We start from the raw sequence: 24,649 nt of genomic DNA on the forward strand, positions 1-24,649 counted from the left end.
TTTATTCATTTTTGTCGTTAACATATTTACAATTGTATTGTATACACTCGTGTTTAGATACAAATATCCGTTGTCCTTAATTCAGACCCCACTTGGAGAGCTCTTCAGGAAACATACTTAAGAAATGTGCAAAGTTCTTAACCATACCAGTGACTTGCCGGTCTGTCGTTCGGCGATGTAATAGATACATGGATGTCTAAAGGGTCGCCTTTGTACGCCTGTAGATACTTGCCGTTACGAGTGCCTTATCTAGGGCGTTCGTACCATATGGCATCAACCTCAAACAGTGGTTCAAATCAATGTATGTAACCATACTACACAATCTCGTGTAAGTTCATTCGGTTAACACATAAAATCCATATTAAAGTAAAGAAGAAAGCTATATTAGTTACTACAACATTTAATTCATTAACTAGTATATGATGTGTTCACTTTGCGACTGTATACATACGTTTATACGTACATACGTACATATATAGTTATTGATACGTGCATAGCTATTCATGCTTATATATTTGATTATACATGCATAGCTTAATATACACACATAGCTTATCATCTATACATAGCTGATTATTCATACATAGCTGATGATACATACATATTTGATTATACATACATAGCTGATTATACATGCATAGCTGAATATACATACATGGCTGATAATACACACATAGCTGAGTATACACACATAGCTGATTATACATACAGAGCTGATTATACATACATAGCTATTAATGTAAACATAGTGATTCATCTAATATACTACTTTTCATCCATGCATTGCTTTAAATAGCTATTCGTTTTTGTATCTTTCCCAAGACAGTATTGATTACCAATGCAATACAATATGATAAAATAAATCAAGTAAAATATTAAACTACCATTTTATGAACAGTATGAGGCGACTTTAATCAGTCTAGCTCCAGATCCATCATTATCAGCAGCAGAATCAACTACAACAACGACATGCTACTTGGTCTAAATGGTGGGAATGCTCACACATGACTGTGTGATGCATAACCCTTTTCATATAAACTGTCTGTTTCAAATGTTTGCTTGAAGAATGTATCTACTTATATTTTCTTTTCCTACAAAGTAAAGATCGCTACTTGGAGGAAATAAACGTATTGTTCACTATGCCTGTTGAAAGCCACATACTGTGACTTTGTAACATTTTGTGCACTTTGACATGTGCCACATGCTGGCCAATCCGCAAGCCAAATACCATTAAAATATGGAGACAGTTATGGTGTGTATTAATCTCTGTCAAGTTTGTTGTTGACATTGTGATGTTTAAGGAAGACCTTTTATAACAACGAGTGCAATTAGTTCACTTTAATACGCTGTTCTTTGGTTCGGAACTTTGTACTGGTAAGTAGCTTCACAACCAGAGAGATTCATATTTATTTTTTCCAGTTTCGACGCCGGATGTATCACACAAATGCTTCGTCTTCTGCTTTCATACGTCGTTGTATTAATTATCCTCGTCGGATCCATTCATGGTATTTTATTTTTGACATTGGCCATCCACTGTTTATAAAGAAAATTCAGATATATGTTCATATATTTTGTTTCACCGCTTCATTTATTATGTTTAAACTTAGTTATTTAGTGTGTTGCTATTTTGGCTATTAATTTGCGGAGACAGCAAGTGCATGTCGATATAATAATTGATGTTTTCATAATTAAAGAGATTATACCGTCGTGTATATGTCAATATAAAAGGATTTGGATTTTTGTTGCGAAGGATTAAAAGAACTAGAGCGGTGACATGATTTCAGTGTTTATATTTTACAATTTAAATAATACATTACTTTTCGATATTACGTTTTGTCAAAAGGTCCACACAGGCTTATCATGGACGACACTTTCCGCTTTTATGACATTTTTCGTTTAAATGAAGTCTCTTCTTAGCAAACATCCAATTTAGGCGGAAAGTGTCGTCCCTGATTAGCCTGTGCGGACTGCACAGGCTAATATGGGACGACACTTTACGCACATGGATTAAGCCCAGTTTTCTCAGAACGCAACTCATATTATCTGGTTAAAACCGGTATTCGTTGTGTTCTGTCAATAAGAAGGTATGTCGCCGTGGCGTAGTGTATATGGTGTCCTCTTCACGACCAGGTGGTCGCGACTTCGATCCCCACTTTTGGGCGTTCTTCAGATCTTGTTCTACACAGGTTTTTTTATCCCAGATTGTTTCTTTACACCTTCTGCTTTCGATGTAATCGATTAAATATGTTTAAACTAACTGCAGAAAGATCAGTGGCTGAGTTACATGTTAGATTCAGTGGTTAAGATTTCAAACTTCGTATTAAACTGATTTTATTATGTGCACGGATGTATGACAATTGCCGGACAGGCAACTGTACAAATTTCATCTTACGACCGTTTCATATTCAAACGAATAGCATAACTAACACCGAGGCGCACTGAAAAAAGCTAGTGATAAAAAAGATGACACGCACCAACAAAATGTTACGTTGATACAAGTGCTATTCTCACAGGTTTGTGAGTTGAAAACAAGCAAATTTGTGTAAAGAGAAACGATTCATGCAAAAAACGCACAGCAAGTCAGACAAAAATAAACCAAAACTGTTTATGCAAAACGCTATCTTCATAAAATGCATTTTCAGGGCAAAATAGCAGCACAACGACTGTCCCGACGACATTGCCATCAAATAGTAAGGTAACATAACTGTTTGATTTCTTTGCAAACAATTTGTTATCGTGTAAAAATCGGTTTATCTATTAATATTTTACTTTTTAAAGGCAACGGATAAAGGTCGTATTAAACAAACATATTTACAAAGATATTTTAACTATTTTATTTTATTTAAGTAATTTCGTAATTATAGTACTTTTAGAAGTATCTCATATGTGTTCTTTTTTGTTTAGAACAAACTTCTAAAACTACTTAAGTTATTTAATATTGGAATATCAATCGCAATAAACAAAATTGACGTTTTTGTCTTTATATTACATTTTGTTATTTTAAATTGTAACAAAATGACATCGCGATGGGGCAGTTATCCGTATAAAATCAATAAGCACAAAAAAACATTAAATATCGTTTAAGTATCAGATTAATTATGATACAACGTACATTGATTTATATGTTCCGCTCGTTTTTATGTCGCTTGTTAAAAATATATCTTGTATGGTCACTAATGAATTAAGCTAAATATTCTGGCGACATTAAAAACACCAATCTGTTTCTGCCCTCTGGTAGATGTGTGCCCCGGGCAGCCCCCGTGTCCGCCCCAGCCGTCCATCGACTGTGTGACGAGCTACCAGTACGAGACCGAAAACGGCTTCCAGTGTCTGCGCAGGTTACATTATACTCAATAATCGAGTCATGTAAGGCTGTACTTTCTAAATAAATCAACATTTTTAACTCGGACGTATTTAAGGCATGTTTAAAATAACACTTTAGACAGTTGTTCTGGTTCTATCTTATGGATATAGTCATAGGGTCAGCAAAGATGTTCTCTACTTAATCACTGAAGAATGATAAAGTTAGAGACTATTGTTAAACATAAAACTAAAAAATGGTAGAAATAAAAAAGGCGAAAAAAAAACAACAATTTTTGAATTGTGTCTAGATCTAGTTATTTCTTGCAATTTACATGACATACCTTTTTATTTCTTTCAGTTTAAATCAACTCTGCTAAGAATGCTCTTTCAGATAAAGTATGTTAACGGTCTTAATGTGCAAATGTTGCATTTATTTTCGCTTAAAGTTGCCCCTTTTATATTGAAATTCATATGAAAATATTAAGTATATTGTGACCTACAGCTGCAAGCACTGGTGTTGCTCCACCGTGGAGGCGCTCCGTCACACGTGTCCGGAGACAAGCCCGGACGACCCGTACTGTGTGGGCACGAATATCGTCCAATACACCATCCGAGGGCGCGAGTGTCCCGTGTACTGCGGATGTGTACCGGACTGTCTAAGGTTAACTTGCTGAGTGCGTATTCGATAGTTTACTAACTGGTCGTCCCTACGTCTTAACGACGTCATTAAGTACCGACCTAACGGTTAACTTGCTGAACGGAAAAAACTGAAATAAATGAGACCTAAATACTTTTTGTAAGAGCAGTATTGTGATCAATTTAATAATTTGTATACATGGTATGTTGTTTGCTGCTAATCAGTAACTAGTCTAAAGAAAGGTATTAAGAAAGGTAAATATAACTTTCTATGGGACTACACATGCGTCAAAATAATATCAAAGTGGCAAATGGTTAAGCACAACCATATTATGATCTGGATTTTCAAATTTGCCATACCACTGTCCTCTGATAAAAAGGTTGTGCATATTATCGTCACATTGCAATTCATGTGCACACCAATTTATATGTTACGTATCTCAAAATGAACTCATTGTAATGGTTTTTGTATCGCTGATTATAGTAAAAGTCACTTTGCTTTTGACATTTATAAAAACGAAGGTTTATGCATAATATTACTATCAAATGACAAACATACAAAAGGCAAAAATAGCCTTATAACAATACCAAGCCAAATTAAAAAATCAATATAGAAACACTGTCATAATCTTGGGCCTCTGGTGGATCCGAACGGTCTTGCATAATACACACATTGCCCTTCATAATTGTAGCGTATACATACCAAATGCAACTGCAGATACATCTGAAGAACAGATCTCTTACTATCACTATAACATGCAGTCATTTATTAAAATAAAGAAAAACGCTTCCTTAGAAATTACAGGCTCCAATTATATGATATGTTACATTTTCTTTTTCGATTTTTTCGGACGGAAATTCACACGGCCGGTTGAAGAAAGGAAAGGATTTGCAGAGAGACATACAGAAAACACAAGGCCGAACGTGTAAGCCAAGATGCAAATCTAAATGTATTAATAACAATATTTTAGTAAATGGGAACGCACAGACAGACAAACTGATAAAAAGAGGAATTTATTAAGGACGTAGTTACAGCGAACAGACGTTTGACCTCTTGTGAAAACATGTTCGTGCATATTTGTGGCATTGCATTTGAGTTGCATTTGAGTTCAGTTTTTTTTAGAAATTGCAGGAACATATTTTCGGAGGGACAGACTGACGGACACACATACATGCAAGGCTGATGGTATACCTATTGCCCCTAAACCCCTGGTGAAACCGGTAAGGGGTTAATTAAAACAAAAAGTTTGATTGGCTGACAAATACGTGGGAACAATTTAGCTAAGTCAGAAGAAGTATGAAAAAAATCACTTTCTTGTTAAAGGGCCTTTTCACGTTCTGGTGAATCGATAATATTAAAAAAAATCAGATTCGCAAATTTGTGTTGTAGTTATGATATTTGTGAGGAAACAGGAATGGTGAACATTTACCATGCTCTAAAATATCCATTATATGCATCTTTTTGCGATGTCATAGCCTGACAATTATAAAGCGTTGCAACGCGAAGCGTATGAATAATTTGGAGAGTTTCGTTGTTGTCGTTATGTTTTGTGATACTACGAGGATGTATGTAAGATATAAGAGACATTGTATGAGCACGGATGGCCGAGTGGTCTTAGCGATGGACTTTTACTTCAGGGGTGAGTGGTTCGAGCCCACTTGAGGGTTACTTATTTTTCTTTCCTTAACTTCATTCTTGTTTTTTTTTTACTGGAGCTTTTAAGATCCAATGCTTACATTTACCAATATGAAGCATTTAATTACAAACTTCAATACATGCCAAAATCTGTGAAAAGGTCCCTTTAAGTGTTTCTGAATTGAATTGAACAACAGCCTTTGCCTTATTTCCTGATTGTAAGTTGCTTTTCCGAAATCAAATGCGAATGTCGAGTGGTTGATGGCCTTTCCGTCCTTATAACATTGTACATCCGCGTTTAAGCCAACAAATAACACATCGACTCCGTTGTTCGTTCAGTTGTTTTATTTGTGAAAATATTTACAATGAAAGGTATCATAAACCGAGCGATTATAATATCTTTTTGCGCGGTTTCGCTGTTTTCGGGTGAGTGTTTGTCATTTTGCATATTTTGTGTAAATTAATTCTTGTGTTCGACATAATTACAATTATATTGTTTAAATTTTAGTAATGTTGTTGTCTTTACCTGTGTACTTAAGGAAAACAAGTATTTAAGTTGTTCTTGGCCAAAAACAACGATTTTCAGTTCTGATACGCTTGAATAAAACAACGATGGCGTTTGTTCGAGTTTAAATAGCCGCGAACCATAAAGCATAGCACGACAGAACACATAGTTTGGTGCTTGTAAACAGAAATGAGTCCACACATGGTAATCATAGTCGACACTTCCCGCTTTTATAGAAGTTTTCGTTTAAAGAATTTCTCTTATAAATGAAGATCCGCTTAAGTAAACAATGTCGTCCCAGATTAGCCTAAGCGGAGTGAACAGGCTAATCTTGGACGACACTTGTACGCACATGCATTAAGCCCAGTTTTCGCAGAACGAGATTCGCATTATTACTATACTGTACTTTGCGTTGAGGTTCGACACTTGTTTTATACATTTAACGTTGTTAATATTTAGTTTTACTACGATAATCATACTATTTGGCTAGGCATTTATCTAATGACAGGCTACACAATTATACAGGATCAAATAGACTTAATACAAATTTAAAATCGGAATTAATTTTAATTTGATTAAAACGTAAGACAACAGGAATAAACTCCAACCTATGAATTGTATTAAAAAAATGTTCAAGTGCAGTTGTTGTTGTTGTTAATTTTCACAAAAAAACGATAATATTTCCCACATGATTTAAGACATTACTATTGTAAATCAAATCGATAATGCCAAGAGAATTCGATCGCAAGTGCGTAATCCTTTATACTTATTAATTTCGCGTCAGAGGCTTTGTACATATATTCGTAATTCTACTAACGGTGATAATAGTGTCGGTCTATAAATGAACCTCGCTTTGAGAAAACTGGGCTTAATGCATGTGCGTAAAGTTTCGTAGCACATAAGCCTGTACAGTCCGCACAGGCCACTCAAGGACAAAACTGTTCTCCTTCACTGGATTTTCATTTACAAAAGACCTCCTTTAGACGAAGAATTCCAATAAAGCGGAAAGCGTCGTCCCTGATTAGCCTGTGCGGACTTTTCCCAGAACGAGCTTAAAAGCTGAATTAAAAAATACTTCCCAGGACGTCAGAGGCTTCCCTCGTGTACAAGCTACTGTATATTCAATCATATCATGTAATGACAATTGCATCAACGGTCTATTACGATTCATCAACAGAAAAATACTTTATTTCGAAATCTTACAGTGTTTTAGGCATACATATTAAAGTATAAACTGCTTTAGACAATACTCTTGTATGTATACATGCTCTTATATTTTGTCGCACCTGTATTAACTATTATTTTCGCTTACTTAACCCATTTATACCTAGCGTCTAGAAAAAAGGCATTGGCAAACAGCGTAGACCCAGATGAGACGCCGCATAATGCGGTGTCTCATTTGGGTCTGCGCTGTTTGCTTAAAGGAATTTCCGTAAGAAATATTCTAAATATAGAAATAAATATACTAGACATCCCGAATTTTGGAAATAAATTGATCCAATTTAGAAAGATGGGAGAGTCCACTAGGCTTAAATAGGTCAACCATTGGATATAAGAATTGAATTGTATGGATGATTTCGATTCGTAGCTGTCCAGTAAGCGCAGTGTTTGGTACATGCGCTTGTCACTTAGACGACCCAGGTTCAAGCCCCGTCCCCGAAAGCATGTGAGCTTGGCTGGGTTGGTGATCACCATTTATGACAGGTTGTTCGGGTTTCTCCTGGTACTTCTGCCCCCCCCCCCCCCAATTTTAGACCCATCTAACATTGAAAACCGTTTAGTAACAACCCTGAATACACTAAATGACTGGAAATTGCCGCTATAATTCAAAATTCGGTTATAATTTCGTGAGTCTAGTAAGTTAATTAGGTTGAAGTGCTGGGGTACACTCCGGGTCGACACGTAATGCAGCCTCAGGCGCGGAACGACATTATAAACTTACACACATACACTGATTTTGATTCGTTGCATACAGGGTACATGGCGCAGAAGAAGAAGCAGTGTGCGAAGTGTTATGATTGTGACATGAAGATTGGCAAATTCGACATGGTGGACTGTGATGGAAGCTGCTACACCCTGGAGGGACGCTCCGAGGAGGGCGAGCAGTGTAAATATACGTTCAGCTTTTCACGATATCATCGTGTTAGATCTTCTTAATCCTTTCCCGCTCAGATGCAAAATTAACCCATTAATGCCTAGTGGACTCTCCCATTCTTGAAATTTGGATCAAATTATTTCCAAAATTAGGGATGTCTAGTATATTTATTTCTATATTTAGAATATTTCTTACAGAAATTCTTTTAAGCAAACAGCGCAGACCCAGATGAGACGCCGAATCATACGGCGTCTCATATGGGTCTACGCTGTTTGCCAAGGCCTTTTTCTAGACGCTAGGCATAAATGGGTTAAAATGACTAAATTCAACCGGCATACAACCAGAACGTCCTACGAGTTACTCGGAGTCTGTTCCGGTTGTATGATGTTTGCGGCTCATCAGTATCTTTGGATTGGAAACTATGCCTTTAAAACTTGGATCTATTAAGATAGCTCTTTAACTTAATTTAGATTTTCTGAGGGACTCCAAACGGGTCAAAAATGCGCATCTAGCGGAACATGGTTAGTCAAATATGCTAATATATTGTTCGCTGCTAACGTTTAAAACACATGTCAGACAAAATACACTCGACATTCATTTATCGACAAAAAACAGTAACCTCCCGAAACACACTTGTTTAAAGACATACTGACGGGACACAATTCTCGGATTGTCGTTCTTCGTGCAATATCAATGACACTAGATCGGTAAAATACTCATACGCGTATATCTAACACCACGCAGTTTTACCTCTCTTTTGGGTTAAACGGTCTACTCAGCATACACGAGTAAAATACTGGAAGTATTTTTTTATTTTCTTTATGCTTTGCAAATCCGTTTTATTTATCTACACACTTGTAACACAGGTGGAAATAACGTACCCAGGATAGTATTTTTCATATATATATTTTTAGGAGCCCAATATATTCAAATAAATATATAAAATCATGTTTAATGAGAAAAAAATTGACAAAGAGCCATGAAAAAAAAACCCTATCCTCTGATATTGGAATCATAACAAGGTCATTAACTAGAATTTATCATAGACCTGTCTTCGCGGGCCGCAAAAATGTCAAAAGTAGCTTAAATCAAAAGCATCCATTGATCCTCCTATGGGCTATTGGACAACCTTTCAAAAAAAGTTCACTTTAAAAAAATCTGTCCAGCCGTTAACTCACAGTCGGTCGAAACCCGAGCAATATTTCGAGTCCGTTTGTCAACCCGAATAAATCTTCTACAGACTTTCAAACAATATTTTTGAGTTTTTGCCCCTTAATCGATAGCTCGCGTCCTATTCCTTTGAAACAACGAAGCGTGTCAAATAGTGCATGCATATGCAACCACTTACCCATAAAAACTTATTCCAAAAGTTTATATTTTCTTTGCAACAACTGTTTTAAGTCTAAATTTGATTTACTTGAAAACGAAAGTAGCCATCGCTCTTGAACCCGGCTTAGCAGTGAATTACACTGACAGAGCCAGGCACATAAATATCCAATCAACAACAACAACGATGTTTTAATAAATGTAAATAAATGAAAAATACTTATCATTCTGATTGTATTGGAATAAGTTTTGAGGGGTAAGTGGTTGCATATGCATGCATTATTTGACACGCCTCGTTGTTTTAAAGGAATAGGACGCAAGCTATCGATTAAGGGGCCAAAAACTCAAAAATATTGTTTGAAAGTCTGTAGAAGATTTATTCGGGTTGACAAACGGACTCGAAATATTGCTCGGTTTTCGACCGACTGTGAGTTAACGGCTGGACAGATTTTTTTAAATTGAACTTTTTTTGAAAGGTTGTCCAATAGCCCATAGGAGGATCAATGGATGCTTTTGATTAAAGCTACTTTTGACTTTTTTGCGGCCCGCGAAGACAGGTCTATGATAAATTCTAGTTAATGACCTTGTTATGATTTCAATATCAGAGGGTGGGGATTTTTTTTCATGGCTCTTTGTCAATTTTTTTCTCATTAAACATGATTTTATATATTTATTTGAATATATTGGGCTCCTAAAAATATATATATGAAAAACACTATCCTGGGTACGTTACTTCCACCTGTGACTTGTAATCGAACTATTCATGCATGATGTACAGTAACAATGTATACGATTTCAAATATACTATGTTGTCATGTGTAAGAACGTTACTGAATATACTGATCGATTGCACAGAAATCGAAGCAATACACAAAGGGCATACTTTGAAATTCCCACTCGTGCGAAGCATATAAGACATGACCTGAACTGCCATTCGGTATCAGCACCGTGAAAAGTTGTCGAGTTATTGCTGAAATATGGTACATTAATAAATATTTGTATAGCACCATTTGACTTTTAAATGTTAATCTCTATGGGCTCTGTTAAATAAATAACGTAGTTATACAAGTATCGGCAGAGTTTGCTACAAACGTTTTTAATTAAAAGCTGTATTTAGACATCAAACGAGGCTGTCTGTCCATGAAACTCGACGACAACACGTGCAACTCGGGGCGCTTCGATAGCTACTTCGGAAATGTGTGCGCCTGCAACGGAGACATGTGCAACCCTGCCAATGTTCATCGACCTGGCATCATCGGCATGATTGTGGCCTCTCTGTTAACAGTGGTGGTTGGAAGTCTGGGACTGACGCGCATGTTTTAGTTGCTAAGTGTACATTTTACGTGTTAAGTTGTCATGACAAGCAATTTGTATAAAAATGGTATTTGAATTTTTGCGGGTATTTTTATGCAATAAATTTATAAATGTAGTGAAGTTATATACAGGTATGCTTGATAGTATAACTAATTCTCATGGTATCGACCTTCCTCATTGTATCGAGAATTTAACGAAACCCCCTCAATACATGCTGAACTGTTAATTTTGTTTTCTTTTAATTTTTAGACGTTTAAATTTAGTTGCTGTTTATTACACGACGATACACACGACTATAACGACGATTATTTTCATGTTTTCATTGGAAAGTAGGTCATGTTTACTCCTGACTGATGTTATGATTATTTAAATTACGAAACACATAATTGTTTTGTGTGCTATGGTTTATAAGTAGGTTTATCAAATGTATTATTTGTGGAAAAAAAACATTTTAAAAAAATCAGAAAAACATGAAAAAAGGGTTCGTTTTTCCATTAAGAAACTATTTAAAGAGCAAGCACATGCGCATATAAACAAACCTTTGCAACCAATCAGAAGTTCCGATATTTTCAGGCACATTTTACACGATAGAGATAACTACAAGGATCTAAGTCTTACCCGTATTTGGTCAAAACATTGCTGCTTTAAATGCAGTTTTCGTTTTTATGTCCAAGAATACACATTTAACTATAGATTTACATTTAAAATGTGTGCTTTTTATATTTGTTTTCACTTAAAAATTTAGACGTATTCATTAAGAAGGCCGATACCACGGATACACATGCTACTTGTTACTAAAAGTGGGTTCGTAGCGATACCAACAATTGCATGATAATCAAGATACCATCAACAACAATACAATGGTAAATTTTACATAGTGCGAATTGGTGCTGTGAAAACAATAGGGAAACTTTCAAGTGTTTTCGACTTGTAGTGTGCAACAATTTGGACGAAACTGTAGTTTCATATTTGGTTAGCATTACTCAGAACACAAAATATGATTGAGGCAAAATTTCAAATAATATATATATACCGGAGTGAGGCAAAATTTGAAAGAATATATTTAACGGTATATGATATTTCTGTTACAAGCGATCACTTAATTGTGTACATCAAATGGGCGAACAGTGGACACGAATCCCCTATGTTGACATGCGATCAAAGACCAATTAAATCGGAGATGGTTGAAAAGACTCATTTTGTAAGGTATTGTCTGGTAAAAGAACATCGAATGACGAACCCTGACTTAAAAAAAAACGTTTTTGAAAACTGTCGCTGGTAGTGTTGGTGGGTTAATTGTGCCTATGGTAGCTGCTTTTTGTTTCATATTTGCACTACACCACAGCGCTAGTCATAACGATAATATTATAAGTGCTTGAAATATATGGAACCTGTTTATGCCGTCTTGTCATAATGCTCAATGGCTTCGTATGACGAGTAATACATTTTTTTTTTCAAAAAAAGTTTCAAAAGTCTTCGGATCAATCAACAGGAACAGCTTGAAAGCATTTTACAATCATTGTAGACGATATTGGCAACGAAAACATTTGCATTTAGACTACACAAGTCGCGTTTTGTTTCATAAAAGTTTACATTTCATACGTCGTATACCCATTTTGAATAATTTCATCCAGGTCGTGTGTGACTGTCGTGTGGGAAGGACGTGTTGTATTAACCGGATTAAATAGAATTACTTGACTCGGATTGGATTTTACTTCGGATTATCTTTGACCTCTTTTCTTTGTGTTAAGATTAATAAACAAATAAGAACTACAACATTTGAGTTGCCCCTTTGGAGTTACATCCGGGTAAAAGAAATGTTTACCTAATCAGAAAATTGCTTTTTGATATAATAATCATTATTATGTTTAGAAAATCATATATTTAATTTGATATTTATATTTAATTTCATAATATGTGCAGTTATCGGTATTTTATATGAATCGATGTGAATTCAACTAATACAGGTAATTTAATAAGGTTTTCAAACCTCAGTTATAATTAAATCTTTTGTATGTTTAAGTGAATCAAATTTAAATTCAATAATTTGTGGTGTATTGTTTGGAATATCAAAACAAGAGGAAAAGCGAATACAAGGTAAAGTGGTAGGCTGATGCAAATCTTAATGATTCCTAACAATTAAGAACATCCCAATCTCATAAATTAATTTGTGAAAGTTGATTAAGTATTGTTTTCGAAGCAGTGAAAATAAAGGTTCTGACCTTGTGATATGAGCAACCACGTAAGTCAATTATTTAGAAAATGATCAAACTGACTAACCCTCATCGTCTAAATTAATAAAATATTTAACTTATTTTGACCAGAAATAAGACTTTGGACTTAAATTTTAGAATTAAGAAATTTTTTATTAAGTAAGCTAATTAAGTGTCTAATAGGGTGATAAATAGTAATTGTACTCAAGGAAAGTAAGCCGAACTACATGTACATGTATATACTTTTCAAGGCAGACCGATTTGGAGGCAACTGCATATAGTATTGTTTAAGGAGAGCAGAGTCATGACGCACCGACATAAATGCATGTTATTGTTGAACAATATATTGTTTTTGTCAACATTTTAACATTAACGACAATAATAAAGATAATTTTTTTTATCAAAACAGAATGCCAGAATAATTAGCTTTCAACATTCCGTTGTATAACATAGATCAATGTAAATGCTGTAACACTGACACAGCTGACAGCATTGCAATTTTCGTTTGCATAAACAAATAAAACGATAACAACTGCATGACATAATATGTAAATGAAATCAAGTTTGTGTTCCATACGTAATCAAAATAGCCAATAACCTGTTTATATTACAAGTAAAGTATAAGGTTATTCTCTTCTTTTTTATACAAATTAACGAAAGCTAAACATGAATTAAAAGAATATTAGTAGAATATTATCATTAAATGTTTAGTACGTAGAAATGGAAGTAGCACTTAATATCATAATATTTCAGTTTATTTTTTTTGTTATTAAGAAACAATTAGAATAATGTTATATTTTACTAATACTATCTCATTTTTTTCAAAATTGGGTTTATCGCACTATTAATTTAAATGTAAAAGCACAACGTCATGCTGGTAAATAAAAATAAAACAGAGAGAACGAGCATTTTACAACCCATTACATGAGCAAATTTACATAAGCGGTATGTCCTGTTGAGATATATTTAGCCATATCAATTTAATTAAAAAAAATTAAACTGTGTTTTTAGTTGTGAGCTGACGCTCACAACTAATGTTACAGAGCAAGTTTTGCAAGTCAGATGCGCTTAGCTACGCTAGGAACAATAACCACTGCCTGTTGGACTACCTTCAGTAAAATTATGAAGACGACAATGGTAGGAGCGTCTGCTCTACTACGCTAGGAGCGATAATCACCGCATCTGCCTGTTTATAGTTCACCACTGGTACACTGCAGTGTGTGTATATGATCAATAGTGTTTAACAGCTTGTAAGACGACATTGGCCAGTCTAGTGTTTATCATTGAAATATGTACATATTGGCTGCTTTCAGGGAAAACGGGGTTTAATGCATGTCAAATAAGATTAGCATGTGCACACTGATTAGCCTGTGCAATGCGCACAAGCTTATCAAGGACGACATTTTGTGATTGTTTGGTGTTTTCTGTTTAAAGAGAGTCTCTGGTACTGGGATGACAATTAATACATATGCATTAAGCCCTGTTTTCCCAAAATGAAGCTTATATTATCTTTTTTATTATTGATTTGAAAAAAACAAAACATCTCGACCTGTGCTTTAAGACACACTCTTTATAAATTTGAACGGTTTGTATGCATTTCAAACTGGCGATATAAAAAGCTATAACATAATTTTAAAAAATGAGTTGCGTCGAAGATTATACAACAGCAAACAACTTCATTGACTTCAGCGCTTTTATTCTTACTGAATTCAATATTGATTAGTTGATGTAAAAAACATTTTGAAATCGCCATGTATCTTCTTTGGCAAAACCTAACTCTACAATTAAGACAAACAGCTGGCAGTTTACGTTGTCGCACGTATCGTTGCCAGTTCATGCTAAGGATCGGATATCTCGTATACAATCACGTGTCTCTTTTAAAGGTGCCTTTTCACAGATTTTGGCATATTTTGAAGTTTGCCATTAAATGCTTTATATTAATAAATGTTAACATTGGATATGAAAAGCTCCATTAAAAAATAAAGAATTAAATATAAAAAAGGAAAAAAAGGGAACCCTCAGCAGGGCTCGAACCACTGATCCCTGGAGTGCTGGACTAAAAAATCTCCCATTTAGACCATTCGGCCATCCTTCCGGATACAATGATATGTGTATTTCATACTTCATATAACCAATCATCGTAGTTCCACAAAATATAACGACAACAACAGATCTTTCCAAATTATTAATTCGTCTCGCGTTGCAACGCTTTATAATTTTTGGGTTTTTAAATCGTCAAAAGATGCATATTATGGCTATTTTAGAGCATGATAAATGTTCAGTATAACTGTTTCCTCACAAATATCATAACTAAAACGAATATTTGCGAATCTGAAACAACTTTTTTCAATTAGTTCAATTTACCCAAACGTGAAAAGGCCCCTTTAAAGAGCAACAGATGACATTCTAGTCGACATTAACCATGTCACAAACATTTATAGAAGAAAATTGAAACAGCAAAAAAAACTGACGGAATATTGGATTTTATAAATTACACATACGTGTTTATAAGTGTCGTCATTTTGCACTGAATAGTTCAATCATGTGTGTGTTGTTCTGAGAAAACTGGGCATACTACATGTGCGTAAAGTGTCGTCCCAGGTTAGCCTGTGCAGTCCTCACAGGCTAATCAGGGACGGCACTTTCCGCTTTTATGGTATTTTTAGTTTCAATGATTTCCTTCTTACCGAAAATCAAGTTAGGGCGGAAAGTGTCGTCCCTGATTAGCGGACTGCACAGGCTAATCTGGGACGACACTTTACGCAGTTGCATTATGTCCAGTTTTCTCAGAACAAGACACAAATGATAACATAACATAGCTTACATGCGTGATTCTTAACACGCACGATTAAAGACAGCAAGCATTAAATAGCATGTAAAGTTTAATGAAACATGCACGTAATATTCAACAGTTTGCTGCCCATATTCAAAAGAGATAAATCGATTTGATATCACGTTTACCTTGATAATTTATTTTATGATAATATACTATTGTAAACGATGATACGCGCGATTGTATAATAAACAAGTGCTACAATGTTTTTTGTAAGATAAATAGCTGCTGGTTTATCAAAAATAATAGTTGGAGCGATATTCAACATAATATCATCATTTGGCATCGTTACTATAGCAGCAGCATGCCACCACACACTTCGTATCATGACAAGCACACCGCATTCTAAAACACACAAAGCACTTTGTGAAGCTCATTGTATAACATTTAACCCTAAGCCATTTCAATAAAAAGGCCAGTATATGTTAATCAATGATCAATAGAAAACAGTTAATAAGGCGTTCCATAGCAAATTGTTGAACAAACTATGTGTTCGAAAGATCGCAAATATGTTTCATTCACATAACAAAACATAGCTCTATTGCTAATAGCTTATTAAAGGGGCCGTCCAACAGATTTTGGCATGTATTGAAGCTTGTCATTAAATGCTTTATATTGATAAATTTAAACATTTGAACTAAAAATCTCCAGTAAAAAAAAAACAAGAATACAATTTAAAAAAGGAAAAAAGTAACCCTCAACAGGGCTCGAACCACTGACTCCTGGAGTCATGGAGTAAAAAATTTCCCGCCTAGATCACTCGACCATCCATGCTCATACTTAGAGCAGATGTATTCTTTTACCTATATAAGCAATCCTCGTAGTATCCCAAAATAAATCGAAAACAACAGAACTTTCGAAATTATTCAATCGTTTCACGTCGAACGACCTTTTATAATTTTCAGGTTTTCAAATCATCAAAAGATGCATATAATAGATATTTAAGAGCATTGTAAATGATCATAACTACAACGAAAATTTGCGAATCTGAAACAACTTTTTTTAATTTTGTCAATTTACCAATCTGTTGGACGGCCCCTTTAAGACAACAATATAACAACACTGACGATATATACTGCGATACGCATCATCACAGCTGTTGTGGTATCCAATAAAGCGAACTGTTGTTGTATTGAATACAATAAATACAGTCTACATCAACGCTTTCTAGAAAGAAATACTTGTTCCGGTATAAATTCTTGTTAATGTTCTTATTCTTGTTCCATATATGATTTAGGATATTGCGGACATTCCGATGTAAGGTATGGTTATTCTTAATCTGTGTAATTACCGGTAAACTTCAGGAAACAGATTCGTTTATATTGCATCAGAATACAAAATATTCAATATAATAATACACATACGTTTTCATGCCGGATATGTTAACAAGGCGCTGAGCGAACAAAGGTTTGTAATTTAACATATCTTACCCTTTACAAATATATTTTATCCCACGTTTACAGCGAATTCGGTTGATTAAAGCTCCGTTTAATAAATTTCTGCAATAAACCGCGGCACGTGCTACGTTGTTAGGCTACGTTGTAAACAAATGTATTTCCTTGTATATAACAACTAAATGTTATATTGTTGATATAAAACTTTTAGATTTACAATTCAGAATGAATACAATAGTAATTAATAATGCACGACTATTTGTCACAGAACGATATTTTGATTTAAAAAAAAGATAATTTGATCAGCGGTTATTTTTGGAACGCGGAGTAACATTCCATACATAGATGGTGACGTCACTACGTTATTATCAGTTAGACCGATGTGACACAATGCGCGGAGTAATACACTTACCTTGGTTACACTACAGTCATTATCAAAGTTCGACAAACACTCATGAAAACTTATTTTGTTTAAATGAAAAGGTTAACTGAATAAAAAGTGGGATAAATAGAATAATAAATAAGTGTTGGTTAAAGATCAGGTTTATCATGCTCGGCACGAAAACAAAAAAGCGCTCGCCATGGCTCGTGCTTTTTGTTTTCTAAGTCTCGCATGATAAACCATAAACACTGAATTATGATAGACAGTTTCTTGCAATATCACTATGTATCTGTGTTAATCATGATATGCTGTGTTGTTAGTGTGGTATTCTTAATGGTAATGGTGGTATTGAGTCTGCTTATGATGGTAGTATGTCAGTTTATGATAGTATGTTTTCTATGTACAAGATAACTACTGATGCAAAGCATCAAAGGGCGTCGGGAATTTCAGTGTAAAAGGCACTCAATGAAGTTACATGGAACGATACTGTAAATATTAATATATTGGCCGATTATTTTAAACAAAATAGAAAAAAGATACTGGTATAACCATTATCTATGATGTTGTGTTATAACCCCCAAATTACCATTATCTATGATGTTGTGTTATAACCCCCAAATATTTCATAGTTCATTTTATTTACAATGGTTTCCTCTTTTTACTGGCATCCGTGTGCAGTTTTCATTAATGGAACAGACCTGTGTAGGTTTTAAAAAATCTGCTTCATCTTGTAAGCGTAATTTCATATTTTTCTCAACTTCAAGGGGAGATGATTCTGAACTTATTGTTACGTTGCTCATTTACGATAGGGGTTGAGTACTCATTGATATGAAAACACGGTAAAAGTTTTAATGTGTTTACGACCCCCCACCCTCTCACACATATATTTCATGGGCATAATAAAAGTAAAAAATGGTTACAATAAAACAGCATATTTATTTAAACTAAAATGTCTACATCAAAACAAAAAGTTTACATAGACCACAAATAAAATAATTTGATTCTACTGGGGCTCGAACCTTGGGCCTCTAACATGTGAAGCGAGCGTGTAAACACTACACTACGGAACAGCTTGAAAAATCAGCTTCTTACTAACATATTAATAAGTGACTGTGGTGTAACGGTTATCAATAAAGCAATAAACCGTGTAATTGCCGTCGTTTTGTAAAATTGAAGAAAATACGCGTTAACCAAAACTCGAACAGCAAAAGTCTGCGCTATTGTTACAAAAACCACAAAATAAATATATTTTGATTATGTTTTGTTTTTATACAAAACCAGAAAGTTTCACCGGTTCGCGTATTTGCCCAGATCTTTTATTATTGCCCAGTCCCTGTGATCAGTTATTAATTAAAAGAATTAGCTTTGCATAATTGGCAATAAATGTTGAAGTAAATGTATTAGGCACAAATGCAGTACTTATTTACACTAATTTACACAAAAAATCACCACTATGCAAGATATTCTGACAACAAAAATATATACATTGATCGGTAAAATAACTTCTCCTCCCATAAGCGATAGAAAACGTATTACATACGAGTCGCCGCAATTCAGTGCGACGCCAATGATTTAATGCTGTTTGTTTATGATGGGATTATGTGTCACGGCCGTAAATAACGGGCGTCACATCTTTTTTGAGATGCATTAATAAATGAGCCAATGCTACTTCCGAGGTGGTGCTCAGTCCCGAATGTTTTCAAATTTAACGGATAATTTTACAAGTTGATAAGTTGTATATGTTTTTGCATCATTTTTATAAATCGGCCAATGTAGTGCGATTCAGCGAAAATAAATTCACCCAAAACTGTACAGAAACATACAACCCATTTGGAAACGTAAGGACCTTTATAAGTTGTAGCATGGTGGAGTTGTAATGCTGTTTGACTGCTGTTACAGCTACTGATCAGCTAGTGTTATATCAAGCGCTATTTTTTTTACAGCTATTGAACAATCACTCGCTATGCTGTTCAAGCTATTCAACCATCAGTCGCTATTATGTTACAGCTATTGAACAATCCATAACCCTGCTGTTACAGCTTTTCGACAATCAATCGCTATTCTGTTCCTGCTTTTGAACAATCAATTGCTATGCTGTTTCTACTATTGAACAAGCAATCGCTATGCTTCTCCAGCTATTTAACAAACAATCCCAGCTTTTGAACAATCTATTGATCAATTGCTATGCTGTTCTAGCCATTTTAGAAACACATGTTTTTGCTATTTAGCAATCAATTGCTGTGATGTTTCAGGTGTTGAATATCAACTCGTTAGGCGTGTAAAGGTATTGAGAAACCAGCCTCCCAGCCATGGGGACTTGTGATAAAATCAACGCGATCATCAGAAACAACCTCAGCCTGATCCTCACCCTGTTGGGTGTGGCTCTAGGGCTGGGGGTGGGGTTTGCAATCAGACCCGCCCACCCCTCGGAGTCAGTGCTAATGTGGCTTGGTAGGTACTCAACTATTTTAGTGCAAAATAAAGCACACGTTATCATTGATACTCTGACAGTAAGAAACCACTTGTAGTAAGATTATGTACATTCCAGATCCTCAAACCGGAATTGTGTTACTGGTATTGTAAATAAATGAAAGAAATCCTCACAGCTTTGATTTCCTTGAGTGTCCACAAACACAGCGCGGTTACTCAGACTGATGTAGTTTTGTTGTGTTTCAGGACTGCCCGGTCAGTTGTACCTGAGACTGCTGAAGATGATGATAGTACCACTGGTGGTATGCAGCGTCATCAGTGGTAAGGTCGAGCGATTATGCCAGTAGTTCAGTGTGCCTTACTATGTAAAGTACTATTTAAAGTAATTCGAATATATCCGATTGAAACTCTGCCTCTTTATAGGCTGAATTAACACAGGAAGTTGTCGATTGATACTACTTATTCAAGTGGAGAATTCCTATCTGCATGATGACGTCTCCCTGGTGTTTTCGGCCGGTCTTAGCATACGTACACTATTGAGCTTTGATTAAGAACTTCAAAGGAAGAGCATGTTGATGATACTATTGAAAATTATTGAACATGATATAGAGTGGAGGATAATGTTGTGGTCATGATAATGATAACGAGGAGAAGGATATCAATGATGATGATGATGATGATGATGATGATGGTGATGATGGTAATGATGGTGATGGTGATGATGATGATGATGATGATTATGATGATGATGGTGATGATGGTGATGATGGTAATGATGGTGATGATGATGATGATGATGATGATGATGATGATTGCTGTTGTTGTCGTTGTTCTTGGGTTACTGGGCTTAATGGTTGTGCATTAAGTGTCCTCCAAGATTAGTCCGCATGCTAAACAGGGACGACACTCTTCTCTTTTTCTGTATTTTTCGTTTAAAGAAAGTCTCTTTTAAACGATAATTCACTTCAGTCGGAAAGTGTCGTCAATAATTAGCTTGTATAGACTGCACAGGACAATCTGGGTGACACTTACCGCACAAGTATTAAGCCCAATTTTCTCAGACCGAGGTTTAAATAAAGTATGATTCCATCCTAACATAAGGTTCACCGTTACGATTTGCAGGCACGTCATCCTTGGACCCTAAGGCCAACGGCAAGATCAGCATGGTTTCCTTTGTGTTCATATTCTCCACCAACACAATAGGGGCGATATTAGGGGTGCTGGCATTCATCGCGTTTAAGCCAGGTAAGATAGGCTGCATCAATCTCCACCAACAGAACAGAACAGAACAGATCTTTATTTCGACTTGTACAGAGTACATCGTCTGTCTTAGCCATGTTATATTATACATTTCAACTGGTCACGTGAAAAAGAAAGTGGGTGTACAATAATAATTAGTGTACATAACGTATTAAATAATACATGACAGTGGTTGGAAACAATCGCAATGTTAAAACATATTGTGACAGGTGGCAATCGATTATCATGCTGTTTATATTTATGTAAAATAAACCAAAATGGAGAGTTGATTATCTTACGCATATAAAGTGGATGAATATGCTAATAATATTGATAGACAGTGCACATTTTTTTATGACTCTGCATTTAAACTCATAGAGAAAAACATTATTATTAAGGTACTGGTAATTTTCAAAAATGTACGCAAATCCATATTCGTTCAGCAGAGTTTTTACATTCGTGACCCAATTTGTCTTCCCACTAATACAATATTTAAGGGCCTCGTTATACACAACTCTCAATAGAATATTATCACTGTCTTTGATTTTTAATCAATATTTGATTATTCTTATGTATCTGTGAATATTCAGTGGGTATCTGCCCAGTTCGCCGCACACTGCAGCAGAACACGCATTACTTCTTACGCTTAATAATCTTTAAAAAAAAAATAAGGTGTATTCTTTCTAATTCTTTGGATTTGGTATAACCCCAAACTTTCGCAAAATAACGCATACTTATATCCAGTTCTGTTGCAGGTAATTCAAACCAGAAGCTGGTCGCTAAATCTAGCCTTTTATCTCGTTCGGTTGAGACCCAGGATATATTTGCAGATCTACTCAGGTATGGTCACGTATACACGTTTTAACGAATTATCAGTTACAAAAAGTAGCAACCGCATCCGCAGCAATCATCTGTGCAACAAGCAATCCACATTTTCAAAGCGTATTCGCATGTTTCAACATGGACATATTCACGAATCCTTGAAACCATTATCAATACATCACACAACACGCATGGATATGTAGTCGTTAGCAGTGTATATACACATTCGTTCATACAAACCAGTATTGCGTTACTTTGTTGACTTCAATATTTATCTACAAGACAAGTGTAGTTGTAAACGACAAATTGTCCAAAAACGTGACTGAAACTGTCCCCTTGTTATACTTAGTTTAACCGTACAGTTCCCGCCCTTATGTTCCACAGGAACCTAGTACCGGACAATCTATTCGAAGCCTCATTCCAGCAGACGGTAACGACTTACGTTCCTATTACGACACTTAACGCCACGTCCAACGAGACTATCACGTCGTTCAAGAGATCGTCAGGCTTTAACCGGGGACCGAATCTTATAGGTATTACATTATAAATTTAATTAAAAAAATATTCAAGTAATTAAATAATATTAACATATTTTATAAACAGCTTAGTTTTTGTCTTTCGCATTCCTGATTTTCGTATTCTCCGTATCTGATATTCGCCTTTTTCAGTTTTGATATTCGCATTGTTTATGTCTAGGTGGAGCATTTCTAGGTCCGGTGTTTGTCTTTTCAAGGTTTTATATTAACCTTCCATAGGTCTTCTATGTGCATTTTTAATGTCTGATATTGGTTTTTTACAGGTCTGATATTCGCCTTTGCCAGATTTGATATTCAAGTTTCCCTGGTCTGATATTCGCCTTTTCCTGGTCTGATATTCGCTTTTTCCTGACATGATATTCACTTTTTCCTAGTCTGATATTCTTCTTTTCCAGTCTTATATCCGCCTATTCCTAGTCTGATAATCGCTTTTTCCTGATATGATATTTGCTTTTTATCTGGTCTGATATACGCTCTGTCCAAGTCTAATACTCGTATTTTCCTGATCTTTTATTTGCATTTTCCTGGTCAGATATTCGCTTTTTTCTGGTCTAATATAGGCCTTTTCCTTGTCTGATGTTCGCTTTTTCCTGGTCTGATATTCGCCTTTGCCAGGTCTGATATTTGCCTCTTTCTTATCTGATAATTTTCTCTTTCGGTCTGATATTTTCATCTTTCAGGTCTGATATTTTTCTTTTTCAGGTCTGATATTTTCCCATTTTAGGTCAGATATTTGTCTCTTTTAGGTCTGATATTATTTTAAGGTCTCATAGTTGCCTCTTTCGGGTCCATATTTGTCTCTTTCGGGTCTGATATTTGACTTTTTTGGTCTACTATTTGTCTCTTTCAGGTCTGATATTCTTTTAAGGTCTAATATTTGCCTCTTTCAGGTCGGATATTTGTCTCTTTTAGGTTTGGTATTTGTCTCTTTAAGGTCTGATATTTGTCTCTTTTGGGTCTAATATTTTCCTCTTTTAGGTCTGATATTTGTCACTGTCAGGTCTGATATTCATTTAAGGTCGCATATTTTCCCATTTCAGGTCGGACATTTGTCTCTTTTAGGTCTGGTATTTGTCTATTTTAGGTCTGATATTTGCCTCTTTCATATCTGATATTGTTTTAAGGTGTTATAGTTTCCTCTTTTATGTCTGATTTTTGCCTCTTTCGGGTCTGATATTTGCCTCTTTCATGCCTGATATTTGCCTCTTTCGGATTTGATATTTGCTTCTATCAGACCTTGTTATTTGCCTCTTTTGGGTCTGACATTTGCCTCTTTAGGGTCTGAAATTTAACTCTCTCAGTTCTGTCATTTGCCTTATTTAGGTCTCATATTCGCGTGCACACTATTGGGTATCGCCGCCGCCTCGCTGCGGGACAAGGGCAAACCAGTCATCGACTTCTTCGAGTCCAGCACACAGATACTGATAGCTGTCCTGCGCTGGTTTCTATGGTAGCACTGCTTTAAGTTCATGGTTAAGTAATCCTTCTGATTAGCTTTTGCCGGTATTGGGTTGTTTGTAGTGCGTTCAGTGTTCTTTGCAGTCATTTGCACGTTAAGTGCAATAACTTGTTAATCGTACTTGCTCACATGTAAAACTAATACACAAATACCTTTGTAACACCTGTTGTATGACTGTAAATGGTTATGCTGAACGTCGGCGTTATTACTGCAATTTGTAATAGTATTTTTCAAGCAAATTTTACATCTTGTCGCTATGAAAATAGCAAACCATAGATGAACTTAAGTTACTAAGTTATTTATAACGACATTTAGTTATAGTTATAAACATAATTGTAATTAGTGTAATGTTGAAAGGTTACGAATTCAAGATTCCTAGAATGATTTTATTGATGTGTGTATTAACAGCCATGAAATGTAACCTTCTTCGAACAACGCCCTTGCACTGTGCCCAAAAAAGATTTAATCTTTAACTATGCTAGAGTTACCTCTAGCTCGAAAAGTGAATCTCTCTTCATAACAACCG

The 24,649-nt window shown here is 35.3% G+C and overlaps 2 protein-coding genes and 1 long non-coding RNA gene across 11 annotated transcripts in view; all 3 read left to right on the forward strand.

The window, feature by feature from the left end:
* Positions 1–196: 196 nt before the first annotated feature.
* LOC127834343 (uncharacterized) lies at positions 197–2,687 on the forward strand. Its single transcript, XR_008027873.1, has 3 exons — positions 197–328; positions 1,420–1,505; positions 2,643–2,687. It is a non-coding gene; the product is annotated as an uncharacterized LOC127834343 (long non-coding RNA).
* Positions 2,688–3,236: 549 nt separating this feature from the next.
* On the forward strand, positions 3,237–10,930 carry LOC127836411 (uncharacterized). 2 transcript variants are annotated; one of them, XM_052363038.1, is made up of 4 exons: positions 3,237–3,338; positions 3,806–4,865; positions 8,056–8,187; positions 10,619–10,930. In XM_052363038.1, the coding sequence occupies exons 3-4, from the start codon at positions 8,061–8,063 to the stop codon at positions 10,822–10,824; spliced, it is 333 nt and encodes a 110-aa protein (XP_052218998.1). In that variant the 5' UTR covers positions 3,237–3,338; positions 3,806–4,865; positions 8,056–8,060; the 3' UTR covers positions 10,825–10,930. The 2 variants fall into 2 exon arrangements, with proteins under 2 accessions (XP_052218998.1, XP_052218997.1); XM_052363037.1 differs by lacking the exons at positions 3,237–3,338; positions 3,806–4,865 and adding an exon at positions 5,848–6,001.
* Positions 10,931–16,952: 6,022 nt separating this feature from the next.
* Positions 16,953–24,649, forward strand: part of LOC127833505 (excitatory amino acid transporter 2-like) — a 46,346-nt gene continuing 38,649 nt past the window's right edge. For 6 of the 8 annotated variants that reach the window (XR_008027449.1, XM_052358796.1, XM_052358795.1 and 3 more), the window contains exons 1-7: positions 17,130–17,268; positions 19,890–20,088; positions 20,314–20,388; positions 21,190–21,312; positions 22,062–22,146; positions 22,513–22,661; positions 23,988–24,114. Coding sequence is in view for 7 of the 8 variants with exons in the window: in XM_052358796.1 (XP_052214756.1) it covers positions 19,947–20,088; positions 20,314–20,388; positions 21,190–21,312; positions 22,062–22,146; positions 22,513–22,661; positions 23,988–24,114 (701 nt within the window). In the remaining variant the exon portion in view is untranslated. The other 2 variants (XM_052358790.1, XM_052358789.1) reach the window with 2 other exon arrangements.

The sequence above is a fragment of the Dreissena polymorpha genome, chromosome 6 (assembly GCF_020536995.1).
Source record: "Dreissena polymorpha isolate Duluth1 chromosome 6, UMN_Dpol_1.0, whole genome shotgun sequence".
Lineage (NCBI taxonomy): Eukaryota > Metazoa > Mollusca > Bivalvia > Myida > Dreissenidae > Dreissena > Dreissena polymorpha.